Source organism: Aegilops tauschii, chromosome 5 (genome assembly GCF_002575655.3).
Source record: "Aegilops tauschii subsp. strangulata cultivar AL8/78 chromosome 5, Aet v6.0, whole genome shotgun sequence".
Taxonomy (NCBI): Eukaryota; Viridiplantae; Streptophyta; class Magnoliopsida; order Poales; family Poaceae; genus Aegilops; species Aegilops tauschii.
Window position 1 is genome coordinate 406,497,277 of NC_053039.3, and position 25,385 is coordinate 406,522,661.

Genomic DNA, 25,385 nt, shown 5'->3' on the forward strand with positions numbered 1-25,385 from the left:
AGAATTTTCGAATAGCACTAGGTTACCTCAACGGGGATATGCACGTCCCCAACAATAAGAATATCATATTTCTTCTTGATAGTAGGAAGAGGGAATTCAAAACCTCCAATAGTAATCGTTGAAATTTTTCCAATAGAATGTATACTGTGGACTTGAGGTTGTTTCCTCGGAAAGTGTATCGTATGCTCATTACCATTAACATGAAAAGTGACATTGCCTTTGTTGCAATCAATAACAGCCCCTGCAGTATTCAAAAAGGGTCTACCAAGGATAATCGACATACTATCGTCCTCGGGAATATCAAGAATAACAAAGTCCGTTAAAATAGTAACGTTGGCAACCACAACAGGCACATCCTCACAAATACCGACAGGTATAGCAGTTGATTTATCGGCCATTTGCAAAGATATTTCAGTAGGTGTCAACTTATTCAAATCAAGTCTATGATATAAAGAGAGAGGCATAACACTTACACCGGCTCCAAGATCACATAAAGCAGTTTTAACATAGTTTCTTTTAATGGAGCATGGTATAGTTGGTACTCTAGGATCTCCTAGTTTCTTAGGTATTCCACCTTTAAAAGTATAATTAGCAAGCATGGTGGAAATTTCAGCTTCCGGTATCTTTCTTTTATTTGTAACAATATCTTTCATATACTTATCATAAGGATTCATCTTAAGCATATCAGTCAAACGCATACGCAAAAAGATAGGTCTAATCATTTTAGCAAAGCGCTCAAAATCCGCATCATCCTTTTTCTTGGATGGTTTAGGAGGAAAGGGCATGGGTTTCTGAACCCAAGGTTCTCTTTCTTTACCGTGCTTCCTAGCAACAAAGTCTCTCTTATCATAACGTTGATTCTTTGATTGTGGGTTATCAAGATCAACAGCAGGTTCAATCTCTATATCATTGTTATTGCTAGGTTGAGCATCAACATGAACATCATCATTAACATTATTTCTAGGTTCATGTTCATCACCAGATTGTGTTTCAGCATCAGAAATAGAAATATCATTGGGATTCTCAGGTGTGCCAACAACAAATCCACTAGAAGCATGCAAATGAAGGAAATATGCCCTAGAGGCAATAATAAAGTATTATATATTTCCTTATATCATGATAAATGTTTATTATTCATGCTAGAATTGTATTAACCGGAAACATAATACATGTGTGAATACATAGACAAACAGAGTGTCACTAGTATGCCTCTACTTGACTAGCTCGTTAATCAAAGATGGTTATGTTTCCTAGCCATAGACATGAGTTGTCATTTGATTAACGGGATCACCTCATTAGGAGAATGACGTGATTGACTTGACCCATTCTGTTAGCTTAGCACCCGATCGTTTAGTATGTTGCTATTGCTTTCTTCATGACTTATACATGTTCCTATGACTATGAGATTATGCAACTCCCGTTTACCGGAGGAACACTTTGTGTGCTACCAAACGTCACAACATAACTGGGTGATTATAAAGGTGCTCTACAGGTGTCTCCAAAGGTACTTGTTGGGTTGGCGTATTTCGAGATTAGGATTTGTCACTCCGATTGTCGGAGAGGTATCTCTGGGCCCACTCGGTAATGCACATCACTATAAGCCTTGCAAGCATTGTGACTAATGAGTTAGTTGCGGGATGATGTATTACGGAACGAGTAAAGAGACTTGACGGTAACGAGATTGAACTAGGTATCGAGATACCGATGATCGAATCTCGGGCAAGTAACATACCGATGACAAAGGGAACAACGTATGTTGTTATGCGGTCTGACCGATAAAGATCTTCGTAGAATATGTGGGAGCCAATATGGGCATCCAGGTCCCGCTATTGGTTATTGACCGGAGAGGTGTCTCAGTCATGTCTACATAGTTCTCGAACCCAAAGGGTCCGCACGCTTAGAGTTACGATGACAGTTATATTATGAGTTTATATGTTTTGATGTACCAAAGGTTTTTCGGAGTCCCGGATGTGATCACGGACATGACGAGGAGTCTCGAAATGGTCGAGACATAAAGATTGATATATTGGACGACTATATTCGGACACCGGAAGTGTTCCGGAGAAGTTTCGGATTAAACCGGAGTGCCGGAGGGTTACCGGAACCCCCCGGGGAAGTATTGGGCCTTGGTGGGCCTTGAGGGGAGAGAGAGGGCAGCAGCCAGGAGGTGGCGTGCCCCCTCCCAAAGGGGAGTCCTAGTTGGACTAGGAGAGGGGGGCGCAGCCCCCTTTCCCTCTCCCTCTCCCTCTCTTTCCTTCCCCCCTTCTTTCCTAGTAGGACTAGGAAAGGGGAGTCCTACTCCTACTAGGAGGAGGACTCCCCCTCTCTCCTTGGCGCGCCTAGGGCAGCCGGCCTCCCCCTTGCTCCTTTATATACGGGGGCAGGGGGGCACCTAAGTACACACTTGATATACGATATTTTAGCCGTGTGCGGTGCCCCCCTCCACCATATTACACCTCGATAATACCGTCGCGGAGCTTAGGCGAAGCCCTGCGTCGGTGGAACATCATCATCGTCACCACGCCGTCGTGCTGACGAAACTCTCCCTCAACACTCGGCTGGATCGGAGTTCGAGGGACGTCATCGAGCTGAACGTGTGTAGAACTTGGAGGTGTCGTACGTTCGGTACTTGATCGGTCGGATCGTGAAGACGTACGACTACATCAACCGCGTTGTGATAACGCTTCCGCTGTCGGTCTACGAGGGTACGTGGACAACACTCTCCCCTCTCGTTTCTATGCATCACCATGATCTTGCGTGTGCGTAGGAAATTTTTTGAAATTACTACGTTCCCCAACAGCAAAGTCCTATCATTTTTCTTTTTCTTCTTTTTAGAAGGACTAGATGCATCAACATTAGTTCTCTGAGAATCTTGCTCAATTCTCTTAGGGTGGCCCTCAAGATACAAAGGTTCCTGAGTCATTCTACCCCCTCTAGTCACAACTTTGACAGCATTATCATTTTTCTTATTATTTAATTCATTGAGCAAATCATTTTGAGCTTTAAGCACTTGTTCTACTTGAGTGGTAACCATAGAAGCATGTTTGCTAATAAGTTTAAGTTCACCTTTAACGCTAGACATATAATCACTCAAGTGTTCAATCATATAAGCATTATGTTTCAATTGTCTACCAACATAAGCATTGAAGTTTTCTTGTTTAACAATAAAATTATCAAACTCATCTAAGCATTGGCTAGCAGACTTATAACGAGGAATATCACCTTCATCGAATCTATAGAGAGCATTTACCTTTACTACATGTGTTGGGTTATCAAGACCATGTATTTCTTCAATAGGTGGTAAATTCTTAACATCTTCAGCTTTAATACCCTTTTCTTTCATAGATTTCTTTGCCTCTTGCATATCTTCAGGACTGAGAAATAGAATACCCCTTTTTTCGGAGTTGGTTTAGGAAGTGTTCAATTATTCTCATTACTCAACATATTATTCAATAGCAATTCAGCTTGATCCATAGTTCTTTACCTGAAAACGCAACCAGCACAACTATCCAGGTGGTCTCTGGAAGCATCAGTTAGTCCATTATAAAAGATATCAAGTATTTCATTTTTATTGAGAGGATGATCAGGCAAAGCATTAAGTAATTGGAGAAGCCTCCCCCAAGCTTGTGGGAGACTCTCTTCTTCAATTTGCACAAAATTATATATTTCCCTTAAGGCAGCTTGTTTCTTATGAGCGGGGAAATATTTAGCAGAGAAGTAATAAATCATATCCTGGGGACTACGCACACAACCAGGATCAAGAGAATTAAACCACACTTTAACATCACCCTTTAATGAGAACGGAAAATAGTTTAAGGATATAGTAGTAACAATTTTTCTCATCATTAGTGAATAGGGGGGCTATATCATTTAATTTAGTAAGATGTGCCACAACAGTTTCAGATTCATAGCCATAAAAAGGATCAGATTCAACCAAAGTAATTATCTCAGGATCGACAGAGAAATCATAATCCTTATCGGAAATACAGATAGGTGAAGTAGTAAAAGCAGGGTCATATTTTATTCTAGCATTCAAGGACTTCTCTTTCAGCTTAGCTAATAATTTCTTAAGATCATATCTATCATTGCAAGCAAGAAAATCTCTAGCAGTTTCTTCATCCATAACATAACCCTCAGGCACAATAGGAAATTCATATCTAGGGGGAGAATCTTCATCATCACTTTCATCAATATTATCAGTTTCAATAATTTCATTCTCTCTAGCCCTAGCAAGTTGTTCATCAAGAAATTCACCTAATGGCACAGTATTATGAAGCATAGAAGTAGTTTCATCATAAGCATCATGCATAGCAGAAGTGGCATCATCAATAACATGCGACCTATCAGAATCAATAGCATGTGTAGGTGTCGCAAATTTACTCATAACAGAAGGTGAATCAAGTGCAGAGCTAGATGGCAGTTCCTTACCTCCCCTCGTGGTTGAGGGATAAATCTTGGTTTTTTCGTCTTTCAAGTTCCTCATAGTGATCAACAGATATAAATCCCAAGTGACTCAAAGAATAGAGCTATGCTCCCCAGCAACGGCGCCAGAAAATAGTCTTGATAACCCACAAGTATAGGGGATCGCAACAGTTTTCGAGGGTGGAGTATTCAACCCGAATTTATTGATTCGACACAAGGGGAGCCAAATAATATTCTCAAGTATTAGCAGTTGAGTTGTCAATTCAACCACACCTGGAAAACTTAATATCTGCAGCAAAGTTTTTAGTAGCAAAGTAGTATGGAAGTAACGGTAACGGTGGCAAAAGTAGCAGTAGTAGTTTTGTAGTAATTGTAACAGTGGCAACGTGTCCGTGTGGAACGACACCTATGGGATCACAAGAATCCCTACTACGGTTGCCGGGGCGCAGGGTTGCGAGAAGAGCAGGATCAGTAACCAGCACAAGGATCGTTTAACCAGGTTCGGGCCGCGAGGATGCGTAAAACCCTAGTCCTGCTTTGGTGGGTGTATTTCAGAGAGTTCTTGAGCTCTCGAACTAGCTGTGGTGAGTGCGTGGTTCGAAAGAGCCGAATCCTTCTCTAGTATGCCATGGGCCTCCTTTTATAGTCGAAAGGGGCTGCCACAATGGCACACAGGAGGTGGAAAGGCGCACAGTGCTATGAGCTTATCGCTCATATTACAGGACAAGACGCATTTAATCTGTAGCTTAGGTGTCCCCTTGCTTTATCGGGGACGGGGGCGAGGCCCGTCCCGTCCATCGCCGCCCCTCCTCGCTTCGACACGCGCCCTGGCCAGCGATGCGTGCGGTGCCATGTAGGCAGGCAGGCAGCTGAGGTGGTGCGGTGGTGGAGCCTTCACGAAGATCTGCATGCCGCCACGCAGGCGCTTGACGAGTTGGCCCGGGAGCTGCATGTTGCCACGCAGGCGCCTGCTCAGCTGGTTGAGCTGGCAGCTGCATGCGAATGGCGGTGGAAGCTTGGTTGGCGCGGGCCTGGCGGTGGCCCTGTTGGCGTCCTTGGTGAGGGCCTTGCCGGGTGGCCCGGCAAGGGTCTTGCCGTGCCGCGCTGTTGTCCACGGCAAGGACCTTGCCGGGGGTCTCGTGGCTTTCCTCGGCAAGGATCTTGCCGAGGATCGTCGTCTTCTAATCCTCATCTGATCTTGGGTGTTCCTTGTCTTCACAAAGATCTGCATGCCACCATGGAGGTGCCTCCCGAGCCCTGGCCCAACGTGATGTTGGAGACCGTGGGCTCAAGGGTGGCTCGCTCTGTTGGTGTGGGGCAAGCTGCCCCGGCAAGGGTCTTGCCGGGGCTGCTGAGGCTGCCCCGGCAAGGGTTTTGCCGGGGGAACCTGCTTCGTCCCTCTGCTCTTTGTGGTCTTGGCCTTGGTGTTGCTCTGGTTATCTTGGGCTTCGGTCTTACCTTGGCTCACCTCCCCTGTTCTGCTTGGTGTGACCGTGGGCGCGGCTCCGACTGCCCGTGCACAGGTAAAGGGGTACAAAAGTGCGCCCCTCCTTTTGTACATCGACACAACGGTAAAGTAACTAAGCAAAGATCAATATGTGAAAATCTTGTAAGCATTGGATCAGTGATGGATAATTATGTCGGATGCGATTCCTCATGCAACAGTTATAACATAGGGTGACACAGAACTAGCTCCAGTTCATCAATGTAATGTAGGCATGTATTCCGAATATAGTCACACGTGCTTATGGAAAAGAACTTGCATGACATCTTTTGTCCTACCCTCCCATGGCAGCGGGGTGCTATTAGAAACTAAGGGATATTAAGGCCTCCTTTTAATAGAGTACTGAACCAAAGCATTAACACTTAGTGAATACATGAACTCCCCAAACTACGGTCATCACCGCGAGTGGTCCTGATTATTGTCACTTCGGGGTTGCCGGATCATAAAACATAGTAGGTGACTATTGACTTGCAAAATAGGATCAAGAACTCACATATATTCATGAAAATATAATAGGTTCAGATCTGAAATCATGGCACTCGGGCCCTAGTGACAAGCTTTAAGCATAGCAAAGTCATAGCAACATCAATCTCAGAACATAATGGATACTATCTCTCAAAAAAACATAACGGATACTAGGGATCAAACCCTAACAAAACTAACTCGATTACATGGTAAATCTCATCCAACCCATCACCGTACAGCAAGCCTACGATGGAATTACTCACGCACGACGGTGAGCATCATGAATTGGTGATGGAGGAAGGTTGATGAGGACGACGGCGACAGATTCCCCTCTCCGGAGCCCCGAACGGATTCCAGATCAGCCCTCCCGAGAGAGATAGGGCTTGGCGGCGGCTCCGTATAGTAAAACGCGATGAATCCTTCTCTGATTTTTTTTCTCCCCGAACGTGAATATATAGAGTTGGAGTTGAGGTCAGTGGAGCCTCAGGGAGCCCAAGAGAGAGGGGGCGCGCCCAGGGGTGGTAGGCGCGCCCCCCACCCTCATGGACATGGTGTGGACCCCTGGTCTTGATTCTTTCACCAGTATTTTTTATTAATTCCAAAAATATTCTCCGTGAAGTTTCAGGTCATTCCGAGAAGTTTTATTTCTGCACAAAAATAACACCATGGCAATTCTGCTGAAAACAGCGCCAGTCCGGGTTAGTTCCATTCAAATCATGCAAGTTAGAGTCCAAAACAAGGGCAAAAGTGTTTGGAAAAGTATATACGATGGAGACGTATCAGTACTCGTTTCTTGATTCAATCAGTTATGATACTAATCCTAATCGTAATTCGTTCAGCAAGCTGAAGAAAATTATGTCGTCATTGCTTGGTACTCCATACGGGCTGATCAGTTGAAGCATTCACAGATTGGAGGTCAGTAGGTGTTGATTCACACTCACTGGATCCTCTCGAAGATTAGAGATTAGAGTTTGGAGGAGAAGAGGGGAGAAGAGGGGAACAGTACTCTGGAAGTTTTGGTCGGGAATAGCTCACTCTAGATTCACTCTCCTGTATAGGATATTTACAGAGTTGCACCTTTACACATAAGACCTCTAGCTATCCTACTTTTGCAACACAAGGACCACCAACACTCCCCCTCAAGATGGGGCAAAGATGTCAATAAGCCCCATCCTGTTACAAATCCTCATAAATGATACAACACCTATTCCTTTTGTTAATACATCTGCAAGCTGATCTACAGACTTAACATAACTAATTTGGAATAACCCTTCATCTAATTTCTCTCGGATGAAGTGCCTATCTATCTCAATATGTTTAGTTCTATCATGATAAACTGGGTTATTCACTATGTTAATTGTGGCTTGATTATCACAATAAACCTGAATAGATGCATCAGTCCGCAGCTGCAACTCGGTTAGTAATGTTTTCAACCACATTAGTTCACACAAACCCGAGGCCATGGACCTAAATTCCGTTTCTGCTGTCGAGCGAGCCACGACACTCTGCTTCTTGCTTCTCCAACTAACCAGATTTCCTCCCACAAACATGCAGTAGCCCGAAGTTGAATGTCTATCATCTAAGCATCCAGCCCAGTCCGCATCGGTGTAACCCTCTACCCCTTAGAAAACAAGATTCCTTTCCCAGGACAACTCTTTAAGTATCTTAGAATTCTATTCACAACATCTAAGTATCCCTCTAATTCGGTGTAACATCTAAGTCATTTATAGCTTCCTTGGGTCATGCATATATCTGCTTACGACACTAACAGCATACGCAATATCAGGTCTTGTATGTGATAGATAGATTAATCGCCCAACTAGCCTCTGGTATTGGTGCCTATCAACGGGATCACCACCATCTGCCATGATTCGATGATTCTGTTCTATTGGAGTAACTGCAGGTTTACATCCTAGCATCCCCGTCTCCTCAAGTAAATCAAGCACATATTTTCTTTGTGAGAGATAAATACCTTTTGGGCCATATGCAACTTCAATGCCCAAGAAGTAGTGAAGATATCCCATGTCCTTGACTTCAAATGACTTTGCTAGCATCTTCTTTAAGTGAGATATCTCCACCTCATTGTTGCCTGTAATCACAATGTCATCTACATAAACAAGAAGAATAGTGATCTGATCACGCTGACATTTAAAGAACAGGGTATGATCTGCATTGCTTTGTCGATACCCCATGGAACATATTTCCTTCTGGAACCTTCCAAACCATGCCCTAGGAGACTGTTTCAGTCTGTAAAGGCATTTTCTTAACCGACACACTTTACCCTCTGTTTCCTGGCTACTAAACCCAGGAGGAATTTCCATATAAACCTCCTCTTGCAGATCTTCGTGAAGAAAAGCATTTTTAACATCCATCTGGAACAATTTCCACTTATGATTTGCATCTATCGAGATTAAAGTCCTGACAATACTCAATTTTGCTACCGGAGCAAACGTTTCATCATAATCCACCCCATAAGTTTGATTGTACCCTTTTGCTACTAGCCTAGCCTTATATCTTTCCACTTTACCGTTTGGAGCTTGCTTAATTGTAAATACTCATTTACAACCCACAACTTTCTTATCTCCAGGTAGATAAGTAAGTACCCATGTTTGGTTCTTATCAAGAGCCGCCATTTCCTCCAACATTTCTGCCCTCCATTCTGGATATTGCTTCGCTTCCTGCCAATCACGTGGTATAGGTACGGCGGAATGCAAGGAAGCTATAAATGACTTATATAGGGGCCTGGCAGAAGAGTATGAAACATAATTGGAGATATCATATGGGGCAAATTTAGAGGGCAATTTTCCAGCAGTAGTGCGCGGTTGCTTTCTATGAGCAATATGAACATCTAAGTCATCATAAGTGAGAGGAGGTGTACCATCGCTTGTGGAGAATGGTAATGGAGTATGAGGTGAAGCTGATGGTTGTGAACTTGAATCATGCATGTCGGATTGAATTTTTGCTTCTGAATCATCCTCCCGTAAACCGATTTCCTCCCCTTGCACTTGTTCTTCCTCAGGTTTACGTCTTCGTGTATATACCTATAGATTTTGTTCTTCATTCGGCCTTGACCACCGTATAGCCTCAGCTGATGTATATTGTTGCTCCCCTTGCATCTGCTCTTGTCCTCCTCTAAGATCAACATCTCTATCATCATTCCCGTCCTTAAGTGGTATTGCTCCAACCACCACTTGCTTTGATGGTGTAGAGTTGCTCTCTTCTCCTTTTTCTCCCCCTGCCTTGTTGACCGGGTCTGAAACATCACTAGGAAACAGATCAGGAAATACATCGGTTAAATCTACAGGTTCTCCATAAAATGGTATGTGTTCCCTGAAGATTACATCCATGCTCACGAACATTCACTTTTCTGATGGGCACCAACACTTATAGCCTTTCTGCTTCCCAGAATACCCCACAAACACACACTTCAAAGCCCTTGGATCTAACTTTCCAACAGATGGCCTGTAATCTTTCACAAGACACATACACCCGAACACCTTTGGCGGAACTACATAAGAAGTCTTGCCAGTTAAACACTCTACTGGTGTCTTGTACCCAAGGACTCTAGATGGCATTCTATTAATTAGGTATGCTGCTGTCATTACTGCCTCATTCCATAAGAACTTAGGAACATTCATAGCCATCATCATACAGCGGGTTACCTCTAACAAATGCCTATTCTTTCTCTCAGCTAAGCCATTCTGCTCAGAGGTACCCGGACAGGTAGTCTGATGCATTATTCCAAAGCTCGACAAATAACCATCAAACTCCCTATTTATATACTCCGTGCCATTATCAGTCCTAAATACCTTAACACATGCATCATACTGAGTCATAATCATATTATGAAAATCTCTAAAGCATTCAAATACATCATTTTTGTTCCTCAACACATACACCCAAGTGGCCCTAGTACAACAGTCAATAAAGGTAACAAAATAACGATATCCATTGATAAACACTACTCCACTAGGACCCCGCACATCAGAGTGTATTGTCTAAAGTGGGACATCACTTCTATGGTCAGATAGAATATAAGTGCTGCGGATTTGCTTTCCATATAGGCAAGCATCACATACCAAGTCCTCCTTTCTAACTTTATTAAAGAGATTAGGGTAAAGCTCACCCAGAATAACAAAAGAAATATGCCCAAGTCTTCGGTGTTGTAGCATAAATTCTTCAAGTGGTGAAGAGGATAGAGCAGCAGCGACAGCCGGTGATGTATTATCATCCAAATAATGCAATCCATCATGCATGCTCCCTGTCCCAAGTCTTCTTCCAGTCCCAAGTTCCTGAATTAAACACCATGATGGGAAAAAGATGACAACACAATTCAGCTCACTTGTAATGCAGCTTATACACAGAAGGTTAATTGGAAATGAAGGAACATGTAGCACAGATGAGAGGGGCATATTAGAGTTACACATGAGTGTCCCTGAACCCATAATAGTTTGTGTGGAACCATCAGCCAAATTTACACTTTGCCCTCTCAATTCGCAGACATAATTAGTAAATTTCTTGTGTGAACCAGCCATATGTCTAGATGCACCAGAATCCATTAACCATGGTGCATCACGAAAATTAGAAGTATGAGCATTAGGAATGTTACCACTAAAATTTGCAGATGCAGCAGAGGATGGTGTTGTGGGCGCTTCAATAGTTTGCTTATCACCTAACCTTAACCCTTTAAATTGCTGCCACTTCTCCTAGTCATCCGAGCTCATTTCCACGTTCACATTTTGAGAGTGTTCATCTACCATAACTGAGGCATTTGCCCTACCTGCTGCACGGCCACGACCAATACCACACCCATCAAGCCCCCGTCCACGACCTCTGCCGTGCCAGTTTTGACCTCTTCCACGTCCACCCCCAAATAATTGAGGACAAGATGATCTTATATGCCCTGGCTGGCCACACTCAAAGCAATTTCGTTCGGATGTGTTCAACCCAAACCGCTGGTTATTTGCATTTTATGTGACAAGAAGGGCTGAACGCCTCTGTGCTATGCCCTACATAGATGGTCCTCCAACCTCCAATTTCAGGCATGTCTCCTCGCTAATGATCGCAGATATCGCTTGCTCCAAAGGAGGTAACTTGCCACTGCCATAAAGTGCTGCCCTCCTATTCTCAAATTTGGGATTAAGTCCATTCAGAAAATCCCTAACACGCCTTCTCTCTGTCCATTTATTGTATTTTTCAATACATTTGCCACACTCCATCTCGATTGGATCATAATAATCCAAATCGCTCCAAAGTCATTTTAGTTTAGAAACATAGTCAACCACCGTCTTCTCGCCTTGGCACAAATCTTGTAACTCCTTTTGAATCTTGCAAGCAAGCATTTCGTTTCCTACTCCTGAGAATGTCCCTTTCAATAACCTCCAAATTTCATAAGCTTCTTTAATCCTTTCAACTTGTTTGGCAATCTGAGGTGATAGAGAGCTCAATAACCACGCCCTCACTAGTGCATTTGTCATCTTCCACTTCTGACCTTCTTTGGAACTCTCATCCATAGGCTTCTCCACTGTGCCTAGAATGTAAGCTTCAAGCTTCCTGGAAACCAAGATGGTCTCCGCATGCGGCATGCTCTGCCCAGCTCACATAATTTTCTGGTCCTTCTAATTTTACATGGGGCATTTACAAAGGATGTATCTCCTCTTTTGTCTCCACTTCTGATCTTGAGTTCCCTGCTTGCTAGCTAATCGCATCAAACAACACCTGATATTTCTCATCCATGGCCTGCAAGACAGCAGCAAGCTCCCCTGCTGTGACTGCCCCTGGAGCACTACCATTGCCTGCCATATCTTCAATTCCTCCACACTCAGCAGCAAAAGCAGCAGCAGTGCTCAATCTCTCTTCTTTACAAGCTCTCTGCTGCTCTCTGCTATCCCTTTATCCCTTTTCAGAGACCACACAGCAGCAGCCCTCAATCTCTCTTCTTCCTCCCCAAATCTGCAGCAGCAGTCCCCTATTTCTCCAAATCGAAACAACAACAACCTCTTACCTTCTGCTCCTCTTTTCTCTGATCCAGGGAGCCCCGCAACCTTCTTCAGGTAGCCCCGATTCGACTCCCCACCGCCGTACTGGGTCTCAATTCCGCTGCCTTCACCTCCCGAACGCCCAGCAATGTCCACACAAGCGTCACCAGGATGGATCTTGCCAAAGCTCTGATGCCATGTTGATTCACACTCACTGGATCCTCTCCAAGATTAGAGATTAGAGTTTGGAGGAGAAGAGGGGAGAAAAGGGGAAGAGTACTCTGGAAGTTTTGGTCGGGAATAGCTCACTCTAGATTCACTCTCCTGTATAGGATATCTACAGAGTTGCGACTTTACACATAGGACCTCTAGCTATCCTACTTTTGCAACACAAGGACCACCAACAGTAGGAAACCCGATAAACCTGTCGAGTTGCCTGCAGAAGTAAAGAAGGCACTTGTCGGATCCCTTATCCGTACTCAGGGCGTGTTAACGAATGGGAAATCATCGTTGCGGTCAAATGAAGCAAATCACCTCTTATGGGCTTGTGAACTGGCTGTGCGCTCAGAGACAATCTCTATTATATTGACTTGGCACATTGCAACATGTTACGTTGAGATGGCAGCAGCGAAACATCCTTGCCAAGACGTTGAGATGCGCAGTCGCGATGTTGCCACAAAACTGTCCAAGTATTGTGCGTACTTTGCCGATCTCCGGGGCAAAGTTTCTGCCTGGGCAGGAGTCTGACTCAAAGCTTGTGTTCGACTTGGCTGCAGGACACGCAACAAATATAGGAGCGTTTAGATCACTACTTACGGAGGGAGTATGATTTTTCAAGGTGGGAGAAACAAGTATGAGGCCATGAGAGAGATAAATATAACTGAAGCGCCAAATACAGTCTTCGAGAGAAGTGTCAGTCTGGGGAAGCAACTGGAACAGATAGATGCCAGAGGAGGTATGTTGGAAGGTGCTGGCTGATTTCTGGGCTGAGATGCTGCTATATGCTGCACCATCAGATAATGTCAGGCGCACATAGAGCAGCTCACGCAATGGGCGCTGCTCTATCATGCAGGCATCCTTGAAAGGGAGGAGGACCATCCAGTTGGATACCGTGTGACACCGCATCACATGTCCTGCACTCTACTGCTCTTCTCCTCTGTTTACTGTGGTTCGGTGGTTGTGCTGTTTGGCCTCATCACAAGTGGCATGTGTTGTTTGTGTTGAGTATATGATCTTTGTGACCGCTTAATTTGTGACATGGTATGTCTGCAAGTTTGAACTCAAACTCTTTGTATTTTGGTATGACCAATTGCAGTGATTTTGCTGTAATTTATAAATTTCTATTACGCCAGAGTATGTTACATGTCCACCTTGAGATGGGAAAATATATATACTATTACTATTTGGGATTGGTTATCTTTATTGGCTTGGCTAATCGATCACCACTGTAGTGTAGATTGTTGTTTATGAAGGGTTAATGTGTCCTCAATGTGGCATTGTAAGGTATGTTTTGAGGCGGTGTGCAGATGAAGCAAAACTGTTAGTTTTGTTCCACCTGGGGTACTAGCATTCAGATAAAAGAGCTCTATCTTTGAGAGCGAGAAACAAGATCCATTGGCTGCACCAGTAGTGCACATGACAATGAAGAATATTGTAGACAGTTTTAGATCAGACTGTGTTTGCTACTTGCGTGCATTATACTGTTTTTTTTTCTTTTTATCAATGCATCGAGACCGTATAACTTTTCTTCTCGGTTACAAAGCTAGTGTCACCGTGCCTGGCGGCCGGTTTCCTCTCCTACTTGCTGTTGAATGTGGTGCAGTCTCGTCTGATCTCCCCGTCGCCGCCGCTCTTCACCCCGACCCTCCCGAGCTTAACCATGGCCTCCTTGAACGCCTCGAAGAAGAGCGTCTGGTTCCCGGCGAACCCCTGCACGGCCGGCCGCGACGCGGCGCCGTCGTGCAGCGCCTGGTCGGAGGCGAACAGCCCCAGGCCCGCGGCGAGGTTGGCGTAGTATTTGTTGTCGAAGACGGTGGGCGTGACGGGGTCCATGTCGACGGCGATGGTCGGGTCGACGTCCGGCGGGCACGCCGCCATCAGCTGCCGCGCGTACGACGGGCTCAACGACGGGTCCACCGCGCCGCGCCGATAGAGCCGCCCCGCGAAGCGCGCGCAGTGGGAGAAGCCGACGGTGTGCGCGCCCGAGAGCGCGACCATGTCGTGCACGGCGAGGCCGTTGCCGTCGAACAGCACGGTGATGGCGTCCGGCTGCATGTCCGGGCCTGGCAGCCTGCCCGTGACGTCGCCGGCCTTGGAGACGAGCCCGTCCAGCCGGCCGAGCTCCACCGTCCAGCTCGGGCCCGACGACTGCCATCGCCGTGCACCGGCACAGGGATCAGACGCGCATTGTCAGGGACAGGATCACAGGGCACGACAGGACGTGCGATGTGAAGCATGGCAAGATGAAGGCGGAGCGTGATCGATGACTAACCATGGAGACGACGTCGCGGGCGGCGAGGGCGAGGATGTCGGCGCAGGAGACGACGCCGGGGCAGGCCTTCTCGACGGCGGCCTTGGCGCGCACGACGGTGTCGAAGCCGTCGCCGGCGAGGGACTGGTTGTCCGGCGCGTCCTTCTCGGCGTCGTTGCTGCTGGACGCGATCATCACCGACGCGTCACAGCCCTGCCCAACAAAACATGCCACCGCACCGCATGAGCATGAGCAGTAAAAAGATAGACCATCATCCTCAAATGACGTGGACCACGTGGTTGGCCACGTCGGACGCGGCAAAGCAGCCGGGTTGACAGGGAGGTCGTGCGGTCACATGGCCGAAGCGACGGGCGCGTGATCGCGGGGGCCGATCGAGCGAGCTTTGCCCACGCGCACTCGCACTCGAAGCCAGCAATTATCTGCCACTCTGTCTGATCTGACCTGATCTCCACCTAACCTCGCTGAGAAAAGTACTACTCATCAAGTGCAAAATGCTCTCTGCTTTGCTGGGACAGGCAGATTAATCAGCCATTTACATTGTGATCTACTCACTCGAGATGGGACCAATCAGTGCCTGGCTAGTGGGGTCACATCACTAGTGCGTGCAGGACAAGCTGCTCGTGCCGCTGAGCTGGAAACTGGAAAAGCAGCTGGCTGCAACTTGCAAGTGCTTGCAATTTGATCTGCAAATGCAACTAGCTACATGTCCTGCAACTGTAAGAAATCCTCTTCCTCTAGCAGTGACGAGATCATGGGAGTTTACAGGGAAGAAAAGAATCTGATTCGAGAGAGAGCTCAGAGGAACCAACGATGCGTGGATGGATCCATCTCAGCGGCGGGCGGCGGCTCACCTGGACGAAGCAGTCGTGGAAGAAGAGCCTGAGGGTGGCTGGGACGGTGACGAAGGTCGCCCTCACCTTCCTGGCCACCGCCGACCGCACGATGGACTCCACGCGCGGGCACGTCCTGCGGTAGTGGTCCGGCGACAGCTTCGCCTCGCCGACGGCCGCCGCCGCCGCCACCACCACTACCGCCACGGCGAGCAAGCAGAAGCAGCCGCCCCTTCTCCGCCGCTCCATGGCCCTGACCCTGGAGCTCAGCCGCTCGGAGGTGCGATGCTTCCGCGTGCGCGTGCGCGTGCGTGTTGGAATCGAATTTTGGTTTCCCGTGGGGAGAAGGCAGCTATAGCTACAAGCTGCTGCTGCCTCACTGGTCACTCCAGCTACAAGTGACTGACAGTGAGAGGCGGGCCAGGGGACAGCAAAGATGGGCCTCCCTATGTATACAGCTTTTCCTCTCTCTTTTTCGTCTTGATCTCGAACTATTATACAGATGATGATTGAGCTGAGGATAATGGAAGCTGGCAGCTGTATTATCTGTAATACGATTTGCTGAAAGATATTATTCCCACAGAGGAAGTGTCCGTTAGTTACGTGAACCATTTTTAAAAGCGCATAGATTATGATCCTGGCACTGAAAAGGGATATATTCCTGGCTCGATGCTAGTGATAGAGAGACGGCCATGCCAAGTTGCCAATCATGTTGGGACTTTTCAAATGCTCATCAGTTTGAGACGCTCTGGAACCAATCAAATCTAGAGAGAAGAGGAATTTTGGGTTAAGTGAGGCTGGGCTGCACATGGGTTCCAACTGTTTCTTCTCCTTGGATTTGGCACCGTCTGACGATCGAGATCTCTTGTAAGTCCAGGCAATCAGATCAAGGAACCATAGCAGAATCACAAGATGATTGGATAATTCAAACTAAATTATCTATTTATCATTGGAAACATGGCCTGTGATTGGTCATATAAATGGTACTGAAGCAGACTAGCAGGTCTGGGCTGGCAGTCCACTCCTTTCAGTTCAATCCAGCCATTTTTCATTTTGTTCAGAGGGCTTGACAACAAAAGGATCCCCCTATTTATTTACAAAAAAAAACTCACTTCAACTTTCCCAAAACATAAACTTAGGAGCCCTTGTTGTTTGCCCTTCATGTTTCAAACATTTTCATAATTGTGCCACGAAGCAGTTAGCACATACTACTCCCTCGGTTTCTAAATACAAGTCTCTTTCGAAATTTCAATACAAACTACATACGGACGTATATAGACATATTTTAAAGTGTAGATTCACCCATTTTGCTCCGTATGTAGTCCCTATTGGAATCTATAAAAAGACCTATATTTAGGAACGGAAGGAGTAGTATGCAAGTGTTGATGGATATCATAGCTGAACTGTAACTCAGGAGGTCAACTAGGATCACAGAAGGCACTCTAATGCTGCACCATACTGTGTCACCCAAATTACAAAATCCTCAAAGAAAAAAACTCATGAATATCTGAACAGGGTGTAGAACATCCTGAAACCACACACTGTAGTAATGAAGTCCAGTCGGGTTGGTGAGTATGAGGAGAGCTAGAGGTAGAAATTAGACCCTAGATGTACCCAGCTTACGCTCGAAGAGGCGTCGCAGCAAGTAGACCTGCACAGCACTGGCTGCGATAAGGGCAGCTGATTCGAGGAGTGCCTTGTGAATAGCCCTCGTGCTCATGTTCTCGTTTACTGCATCGCAATAGATAAGGAAAATATTACGCCTTTAGCAACTATGCTTTTTATGGTGATTTCAAACATGCAACAGAGTAAATAAAATTCTGACGTGACAGCAGAAATTAGTTAGACATCGGGGAGAAAGACTGTGCAAATGTGCAATAGAAGGAATCTGCTAGAAAAATGATGTCGATACAAAATATAACATGCTCACGATCCTAGTTGTGGAGTACCCAGAGGCCCCCGAAACTCAAAACTAGCCATCTTTTCAAGTTGGTAAATGGTACTACTCCGTTCCGAATTACTTGTCGCACGTATGGATGTATCTAGATGTATTTTAGTTCTAGATACATTCATTTCAGCGACGAGTAATTTGGAACGGAGGGAGTATAACTGTAGCTGAAGTTGATTGTGCTGACACCTTCAGACAAGATGAACAAATAGCAGGCTGGAGCACCTAACAGTGTTAAAAATTATTTTTCATTAAGCATCAGGAGAATCGCACATTGGCCAATGGTTACAGGTTACAGCTCAGAGGTGCTATTCGGATAAAAGAGAAAGAGGAAGACAAGAGAGCCTTAAAATATTACAATGCACTAGTACTTACAAGTTATAAGAGAGAATGTGAGAGGAGAAACTTACATATTGCTTGGCGGTCTGTTTGGGCAGTTAGCCAGTGCTGTTCAAACAGAACGTTGTACAGATCTTCATCCAACTTTCTTATTTGTTCAAACAAAGGACCAAAATGCTCTGCACCATTTTTTCAGAACAAAGGAATTAGTGGTGCACACACTGGTCTCTACACCATTTGATGTGCATGAGAGAGAGAGAGAGAGAGAGAGAGAGAGAGAGAGAGAGAGAGAGAGAGTTTACCATCTTTGGCATGCTGGTCAAAATATGAAAAATGACCAACATGCACATCAAAGTCCACAGTTTCATGATACGGGGACTTATTGGTGAAGCAGAAACGGTGGACACCTCTCTTCTGAACTATGAATTCGAACTTATCACTAACCTTGGCACGAGAATCATGGACTTGATTGCCATTAGGGTCTTTCACCTGCAATAAATCATGACTGAATCAGTTTCAGTGGATGTGACTTGCAGAAAATCATCTTAGTGAAAGAAGTATACAGATAAACTACAAAAATAATGACAGTGAGCCAATTATCGTTCCCTGCCAACAACAAGCACATATTTCGTCATGCTAAAGTTAATGGAGTAATGCACATGTGGAGAAAAAGACCATACCACGAGATCGACACCATCCTCGCTGTAGTGCCAAGGAGTGTCTGCCTTGATCACAACAAATGATACATGAACTGTATCCCCTGCATAATCAACATTGTGAGAGAAGCACTCTCCCCTGTCCATCACAAAGCGAATAGCCACAGCATGGCGCAAGAAAGGCACAAGGCATAGGACCAAGAAATAACCCAATCTCAAGCCCCTCACGTCCATCATCTGACTGGCAGAGACAAAATTAAACAAGTTAGACCCTGTCCAACTACGATTGGGGGCATTATCAAAAGACTGCAGTCCAACTACATGACCCCATTCATGACAGTTGGATTAGCGCTTCTCAACTCAAAACTCTGACGACCAAGGGCACCGAACTGAAGACCAACATAGAGCATCTCCTTCTCAAATCAACACGGATCCATGACTTCGAATCCACAGGAATACATGACTACATGGCAATACTACACTAGTGCTACTGTGGCATCAAGGGGTGGCCTCGGTATGAGAGTTTACAGTGAAAAAATCGCAGACTCTGAAGATAACAAGTGAATTAACGCATCAGATTTCAGGCGATTGCTTCATTCACAGGATAGATGCACAGGTACAAATTTCCGCACTGGAAAAATTACCGACTGAACCAAGATACAGACAGATAAGCGTAACCTAGGGTAAGAGTTAAACTACCTCCCCATCTCCAAACCTAGGGCACAAGCGCAAGGAGCCAAGCATTCCCGCTAGATCTAGACGGCGCTCCCAGGAACCAAAATCAGAGGGCGTCCTCCCTCTCCGTGAATTTCAGGCAGCGAAATGAGAAACCAGTAGCGCACACAAGGCGCGCGCACCACGGCATCCAAACAGCGACGGGACGGGACTCGGACTACCCCGAGAAATTTCACGAATCTAGCCGCGGGAGAGATGGCGATTTCCTTCCCCAAAAATAAATCGAATTGCGAACGCGAGCCGTCCCGCGCGGCTGGTCGATCGATTCAGAGGAAGGGGAGGGGATCGATCCGGGGGGGGCGGCGGGCGAAATCGAAACGCGCGTGGTGGGAGATTGGGTGGATCGAGCTGACCTTGGGCGAAGGCGGTTCCGGCGAATCTCCGGCGGGGGTGCGGAGGAGGAGTTTCGGTGGGGAGAAGAGCGCAGCGCACGAGAGGTTTTCTCTGCCTTTTCGTTGGGTTTATTACGTGACTTGTTCATCTGGGCATCCTCTGGGCCTTTGGGTGAACCCTCGGGCCCACTTTCCAGTAATGGCGTCATGCACGGGCTCGGCCCAGAGATTAAGGGCCAGTTCTTTTGGTGGCTTCTAGAATAAGCTGCAATAAGCTGCCCCCTACCTAGCTTATTCTAGAAGCCCAACCAAATTTATGTTTTTAGAAGCCTAGTAGTTAAGACTTGACTAATAGGCTTATAAAAAGAAAATTTTGTTTGGGCTTCTAGAATAAGCTGGGTAGGGGGCAGCTTATTCTAGAAGCCCAAAAAAGCTAGCAAAAGAACTGGCCCTAACTTTTTTACTAGAACCGGATATAGTAGATTTTTAGGGGAAAATGACCAATTTAAGCGGGTGGATCCCCCTCGTCAGGTGAGGAAATAAAAAAGAGTGATTGTACCTAGGCCTTACCTTTTCTAAATTTTGGCCAAGCCCAACCCGAAGAGGGGCAGGGTCGTCTCCAACCCCTCGCTAGGAGAACGACGCGATGGCAGAGCGTGCACTAGCAGCTCCCCAGCATCCACCTCCTCACCCACGAGATGAGCAAGACCCCCTAGACCTATCCTTTTCTTGCATCTCATTCTTTCCCTCTCTCTTTCTCGGATTTGAGCACCGCAGAGCGCCGACCGCCGTCGACGTAGCCACAAGCAACCCCTTGCTAAACCACCGTGTGTAGAGACCTCCAACATCTCACGCCAGTCCTCTGCACTGAAGTATTCGAGCCTAGAAGCATGGAGTCGTCCCAATCGAGCCGCCTTCTCGATTGTGGCCATCGGATGCCGAAGCACGATTTGTAGCGCACAAACGAGCTCCGCCCTAGCCTTCGCCTCTATTAGACTTGCAGTGAGCCTCTCCTAGTTTCCCGCCTCCTCTAGAGCTCATAGTCATGCTATAGCCATCGTCCACACGAGCTCAGCGCCGCCCTAGCCGTCGTCCACACGAGCTCACACTTTTTGTTGCAAATCTAATGCATTTTCTCTCTTAAATTGAAAGTTATATCACAAGAGGAGATTGCCGGTAGCTGGAATTCTAGACCTAAAAAGAGCTACAACGGGGATAGCTATTCTCTGGAGACTCTAAATGACCTGAAAAATTACTAAGATTTTTTGAAATATATAAAAAATACTGGAAGAAAAAGATACAAGAGAGGACCCTCCCTGGGCCCACAAGCTCAGGTGGCGCCGTCCCCTGGGGCGCGCCATGTGAGCTTGTGGGGCCCATGGAGGTCCACCGATGCCCATCTTCCGCTATATGAAGCCATCTTCCCTAGAAAAAATCAAAGACTTTCTAAACAACGCGTCATCGTCTCGTGGCAGAACCTGAGCATGAGCACTTTTGCTCTTCGACGAAGCCATTCTGTCGAGGATACTTCCCCACGGGAGGGGGGAATCAAAGCCATCATTATCAGCAACACTCCTCTCATCGTGGGAAGACTCATCTCCATCAACATTTTCACTGTTGGCTTACTTACTATAATCATTCAATAATGTTCTTGGAAATCGGATAAATGTTCCTTAATTCAAATAATGTTGTTGTGGTTTCAAAAAATGTTCGTCAACTCAAATAAAGTTCTTGGAAATCCAAGTAATATTCTTTAATTCAAATAATATTCTTAGAAGTCAAAAAATGTTCCTTAATTCAAATAATGTTCTTGGCATTCGAAGAAATGTTCGTGAATTGAAATAAAGTTATCGGAAATCCAAAAAGTAATCTTTAATCGAAATAGTGTTCCTGGAAGTCAAAAAAATGCTATTCGATTCCAATAATGTTCTTGGGATTTCAAAAAATATTTGTCAACAAATATAAAATACACGGAAGTCAAAAAGTATTCCTCAATTCAAATAATATTCTTGGCATTCAAAAAAATGATCATCAATTTAAATAAATTTCCTTTAAATAAAAAAATATTTGTCAATTCAAATAATGTTCTTGGGATTTAAAAAATGTTCATCAATTGAAATAAAGTTCTTGGAATTCCCAAAATGATCGTGGAATTTCCAAAAAATATTCGTCGGTTTGAATAAGGTTCTTGAAATTCCAAAATATGTTTTAAACTAAAATTATTGAAAATCAAATAAATGTTGCTCAATTCAAATAATGTTCTTGGTATATCCAAAAATGTTCACTAACTCAAATAAAGTTCTTGGAAATCCAAAAATTGTTCTTTAATGCAAAAAATATTCCTGGAAGTCAAAAAATCTTTCCTCAATTCAAATATTGTTCTTAGCATTCAAAAAAATGTTCCTTGATTTGGATAATGTTCTTGGAATTCCAACAATTGTTCTTTAATTCAAATAATTTTCTTGGAAATCAAATAAATGATGGTCTATTCGAATAATGTTCTTGGAATTTCAAAAAATGTTCATCAACTAATCTAAAGTTCATGGAGATCCAAACAATGTTCTTTAATTCAAAATAATGTTCTTGCAAGTCAAACAATTGTTCCTCGATTCAAAATATTGTTCTTGTCATTCAAAAAAATGTTTGTGAATTGAAATAAAGTTCTTGGAAATCAAAAAAATGATCTATAATTGAAATAGTGTCCCCGAAAGTCAAAAAATGTTCCTCAATTCAAATAATATTCTTGGGATTTCATAAAATGTTTGTCATCCCAAAAGAAAAACCGCTTGGAAATCCGAGGACCTTTACTACTGTACCGAACCAGCAACCTTCGCGCCAAGCGATGACCGCCGTAAGCTAGCATATAGAAATGAGCAAGAAACGTATGCGCTTTAACAACAAAGCGCCCATCCCTTGTTCTTTCGCTTGGAAGCTCAATCCCCTCGCTTCTTCTTTCGCTTCTACGCCCGTGCTTTCAGCAAGTTCTTACTAGTCGTCACTCAAGGAGGGAGCTCCAACCACTGCGCCCGAAGGCTTCGCACAATAGTTCTCCCTATCGTCGTGATCCACCTTTGGGTGTTTCTCCACAGAGCGGAACTCCACAAAGGTTCTTGGAAATCCAAAAAAGGTTATTTAATTAAAATATTGTTCTTGGAAGTCAACAAAATGTTCCTCAATTCAACTAATGTTGTTGGCATTCCGAAAATAATTCATCAATTCAAATAAAATTCTTCGAAATCCAAAAATTGTGCTCAATTCAAATAATGTCTTGGGATTATAAAAAGTGATTCTCAATTAAAAAATGTTCTTGGAATTCCAAAAATGTTCTTCAATTCAAAAAGAAATTTCAAAACAATGTTCCTCGGTTCGAATAATGTTCTTGTAATTCCAAAACATGTCTTTAATTCAAATAATGTTCTTTGAAATCAAATAAATGTTGCTCAATTCGAATAATGTTCTTGGGATTTCTTAAAATGTTCGTCAACTTTAATAAAGTTCTTGTTAATCTAAAGAATGTTCTTAAATATCAAGTAATGTTCTTGGAATTCAAAAATTTGTTCCTCGATTCAAAATATTGTTTTTGGCATTAAAGAAATGTTCATGAATTAAAATAAAGTATTTGGAAACCCAAAAATTATTCTCTAATTGAAATAGTGTCCCTAGAAGTCAAAACGATGTTCTCAATTCAAACAATGTTCTTAGGATTTCAGAAAATGTTCGTCAACTCAAATAGAGTTCTTAGAAATTTGAAAGTGTACTTTATTTCAAATATTGTTCTCAGAAGTAAAAAAATGTTCCTCGATTCAAATAGTGGTTTTGGCATTCCGAAAAAGATTCATCAATTCCAGTTAAGTTATTCGAAATCCAACAATTGTTGTTCAATTCAGATAAAGTTCTTGGGATTTTTTTAAATGTTTGTCAACTGAAATAAAGTTCTTGGAATTCCAAAAATGTTTGTCGATTCAAAACGGAATTTCAAAACAGTGTTCCTCAATTCTAATAATGTTCTTGGAATTCCCAAAATTGTTCTTTAATTAAAATAATATTCTTGGTAAAAGTGTTGCTCAATTCAAGTAATTTTCTTGGGATTTCAAAAAATGTTCGTAAACTCAAATAAAGTTCTTGAAAAAAAATCCAAAAATTGTTCTTTAATTCATATAATGTTCTTGGAAGTTTAAAAATTGCTCTTCAATTTAAATATCATTCTTAGCATTCAAAAAAAGTGTTCGTGTATTGAAATAAAGTTCTTGGAAATCATATCTAAGAGTATATTTGTCAGCTAAGTCAGTAATTTCCTTATTTAAGCGAAGTGTAGAGAATATGTGCTTAATAGTACCCAGTGGAAATCTATGAATTCTAGGCATCTTGATTGTTGAGCAGGTACTTTATGAAAGTAGAAATAAAGTAAGGTGGTGATGAGCCATTCTTTGGAGAACACGTGCACATATTAGTGTCATTGATAATTATATTGTTTTGAAAGTAAGGTGCTAAATACCGTGAGACCGATTCAATTAATACATTAGTAAAAATAGTAAAATTTGTATTACCAAGTATATGCCAAAAAGCCCTACAATGGTACAAAAATGAAAAATGTTTCTAGCCATGGATTATGACCACACCTAAAAGAAAGGGAGAATTCCACCCGTGGATTATCACCAAAAAAACTACAACCACTCAGCTTAAGAAAATCAACTACCAGTCCCTAGATTATGACCAAAAAAGGCGTACAATAACCACATCTTAACAAATCAAGCTTCACACTTCGATAACACCACACTAGCAAAACAGATTAACTCCTAACCCTAGTTATAACAATTCGAGTTTAAGTTCCATCACATCTTAAAATAGAGCAAAATTAATAAGCACCGGATCTTACATGTAACCACACAAAACACTATAATAGTTCATCTCCTATGCTTGGGTTATGTCCTATATCAAAACCACAACTACCACATCTAATATCAGTTCAAGTTCGACCTTTGGCCTATGACTAGAAAACAAAAACTAGTGAGAACAAGAACTAAACAGTAGAACAATAGAGATAAACAGTAGAACAGTACCACACAAGACCCATCTTATAACAGTTCTAGTACAAGTTCCGGTTCTAAACTAGAAGAGAGCTACAACACTATCACCAAAACGATCGCCAATGCATAAGTATACACATGGGAATTCCGAAGCATCTACACAATTGAAGGGACATGCTTGTTCACTTCTCTAGCCATGTCCAACACATCTCAAAACAAATCCACGCAAAGGGTTATGGACAGAAGTGTCAAGCACCAGAACAACAAAAAAGTTGACCCAATACTTGCTGTAATGATTTAACTACAACCATGTAGAACAACAACCACGATCTGTTAGATCTCAGCCGAACCTGCAAACACAAATAGAAAAGCAAAGCCGAATGCAGTTGAGGAACCTAGGAAATTGGAATTAAACCCAAACGGGGAACACCGGGTCTGACGAACCTCGGCCAATTATCACTAAATTGAAGTGCTATTCCTCGGAATATGGTTGCCAAAACACCGGCTACCAAGAAAAAAGAACAAATTAGCTAACACTAACTTCCATCCGAGAGACTTGCAGGAAGGGGAGAGAAGATGAAGAAGAGCCAGAGCACCTACCGCTCTGAGGCGCACGAAGGAGGAAGGAATGACGATGGGACGAAGAATCGATAGGAAG

General features: G+C 44.0%; 2 protein-coding genes across 4 annotated transcripts; both read right to left on the reverse strand.

Moving 5' to 3' along the window:
* Positions 1-13,944: 13,944 nt before the first annotated feature.
* LOC109769115 (peroxidase 55) lies at positions 13,945-16,788 on the reverse strand. Its single transcript, XM_020327854.3, has 3 exons — positions 15,712-16,788; positions 14,861-15,052; positions 13,945-14,736 (listed from the first exon to the last, which is right to left on the reverse strand). The coding sequence occupies exons 1-3, from the start codon at positions 16,300-16,302 to the stop codon at positions 14,167-14,169; spliced, it is 1,353 nt and encodes a 450-aa protein (XP_020183443.1). The 5' UTR covers positions 16,303-16,788; the 3' UTR covers positions 13,945-14,166.
* A 271-nt stretch (positions 16,789-17,059) lies between these two features.
* On the reverse strand, positions 17,060-20,647 carry LOC109769116 (transmembrane emp24 domain-containing protein p24beta2). 3 transcript variants are annotated; one of them, XM_040390607.3, is made up of 6 exons: positions 19,722-19,909; positions 18,843-18,874; positions 18,658-18,737; positions 18,280-18,466; positions 18,049-18,156; positions 17,060-17,421 (listed from the first exon to the last, which is right to left on the reverse strand). In XM_040390607.3, exons 1-6 carry the CDS (start codon positions 19,907-19,909, stop codon positions 17,288-17,290), a joined length of 729 nt encoding a protein of 242 aa, XP_040246541.1. In that variant the 3' UTR covers positions 17,060-17,287. The 3 variants fall into 3 exon arrangements, with proteins under 3 accessions (XP_040246541.1, XP_073356612.1, XP_020183444.1); XM_073500511.1 differs by lacking the exon at positions 19,722-19,909 and adding an exon at positions 20,325-20,647 and having other exon boundaries at positions 18,658-18,874; XM_020327855.4 differs by having other exon boundaries at positions 18,658-18,874.
* Positions 20,648-25,385: the final 4,738 nt, after the last annotated feature.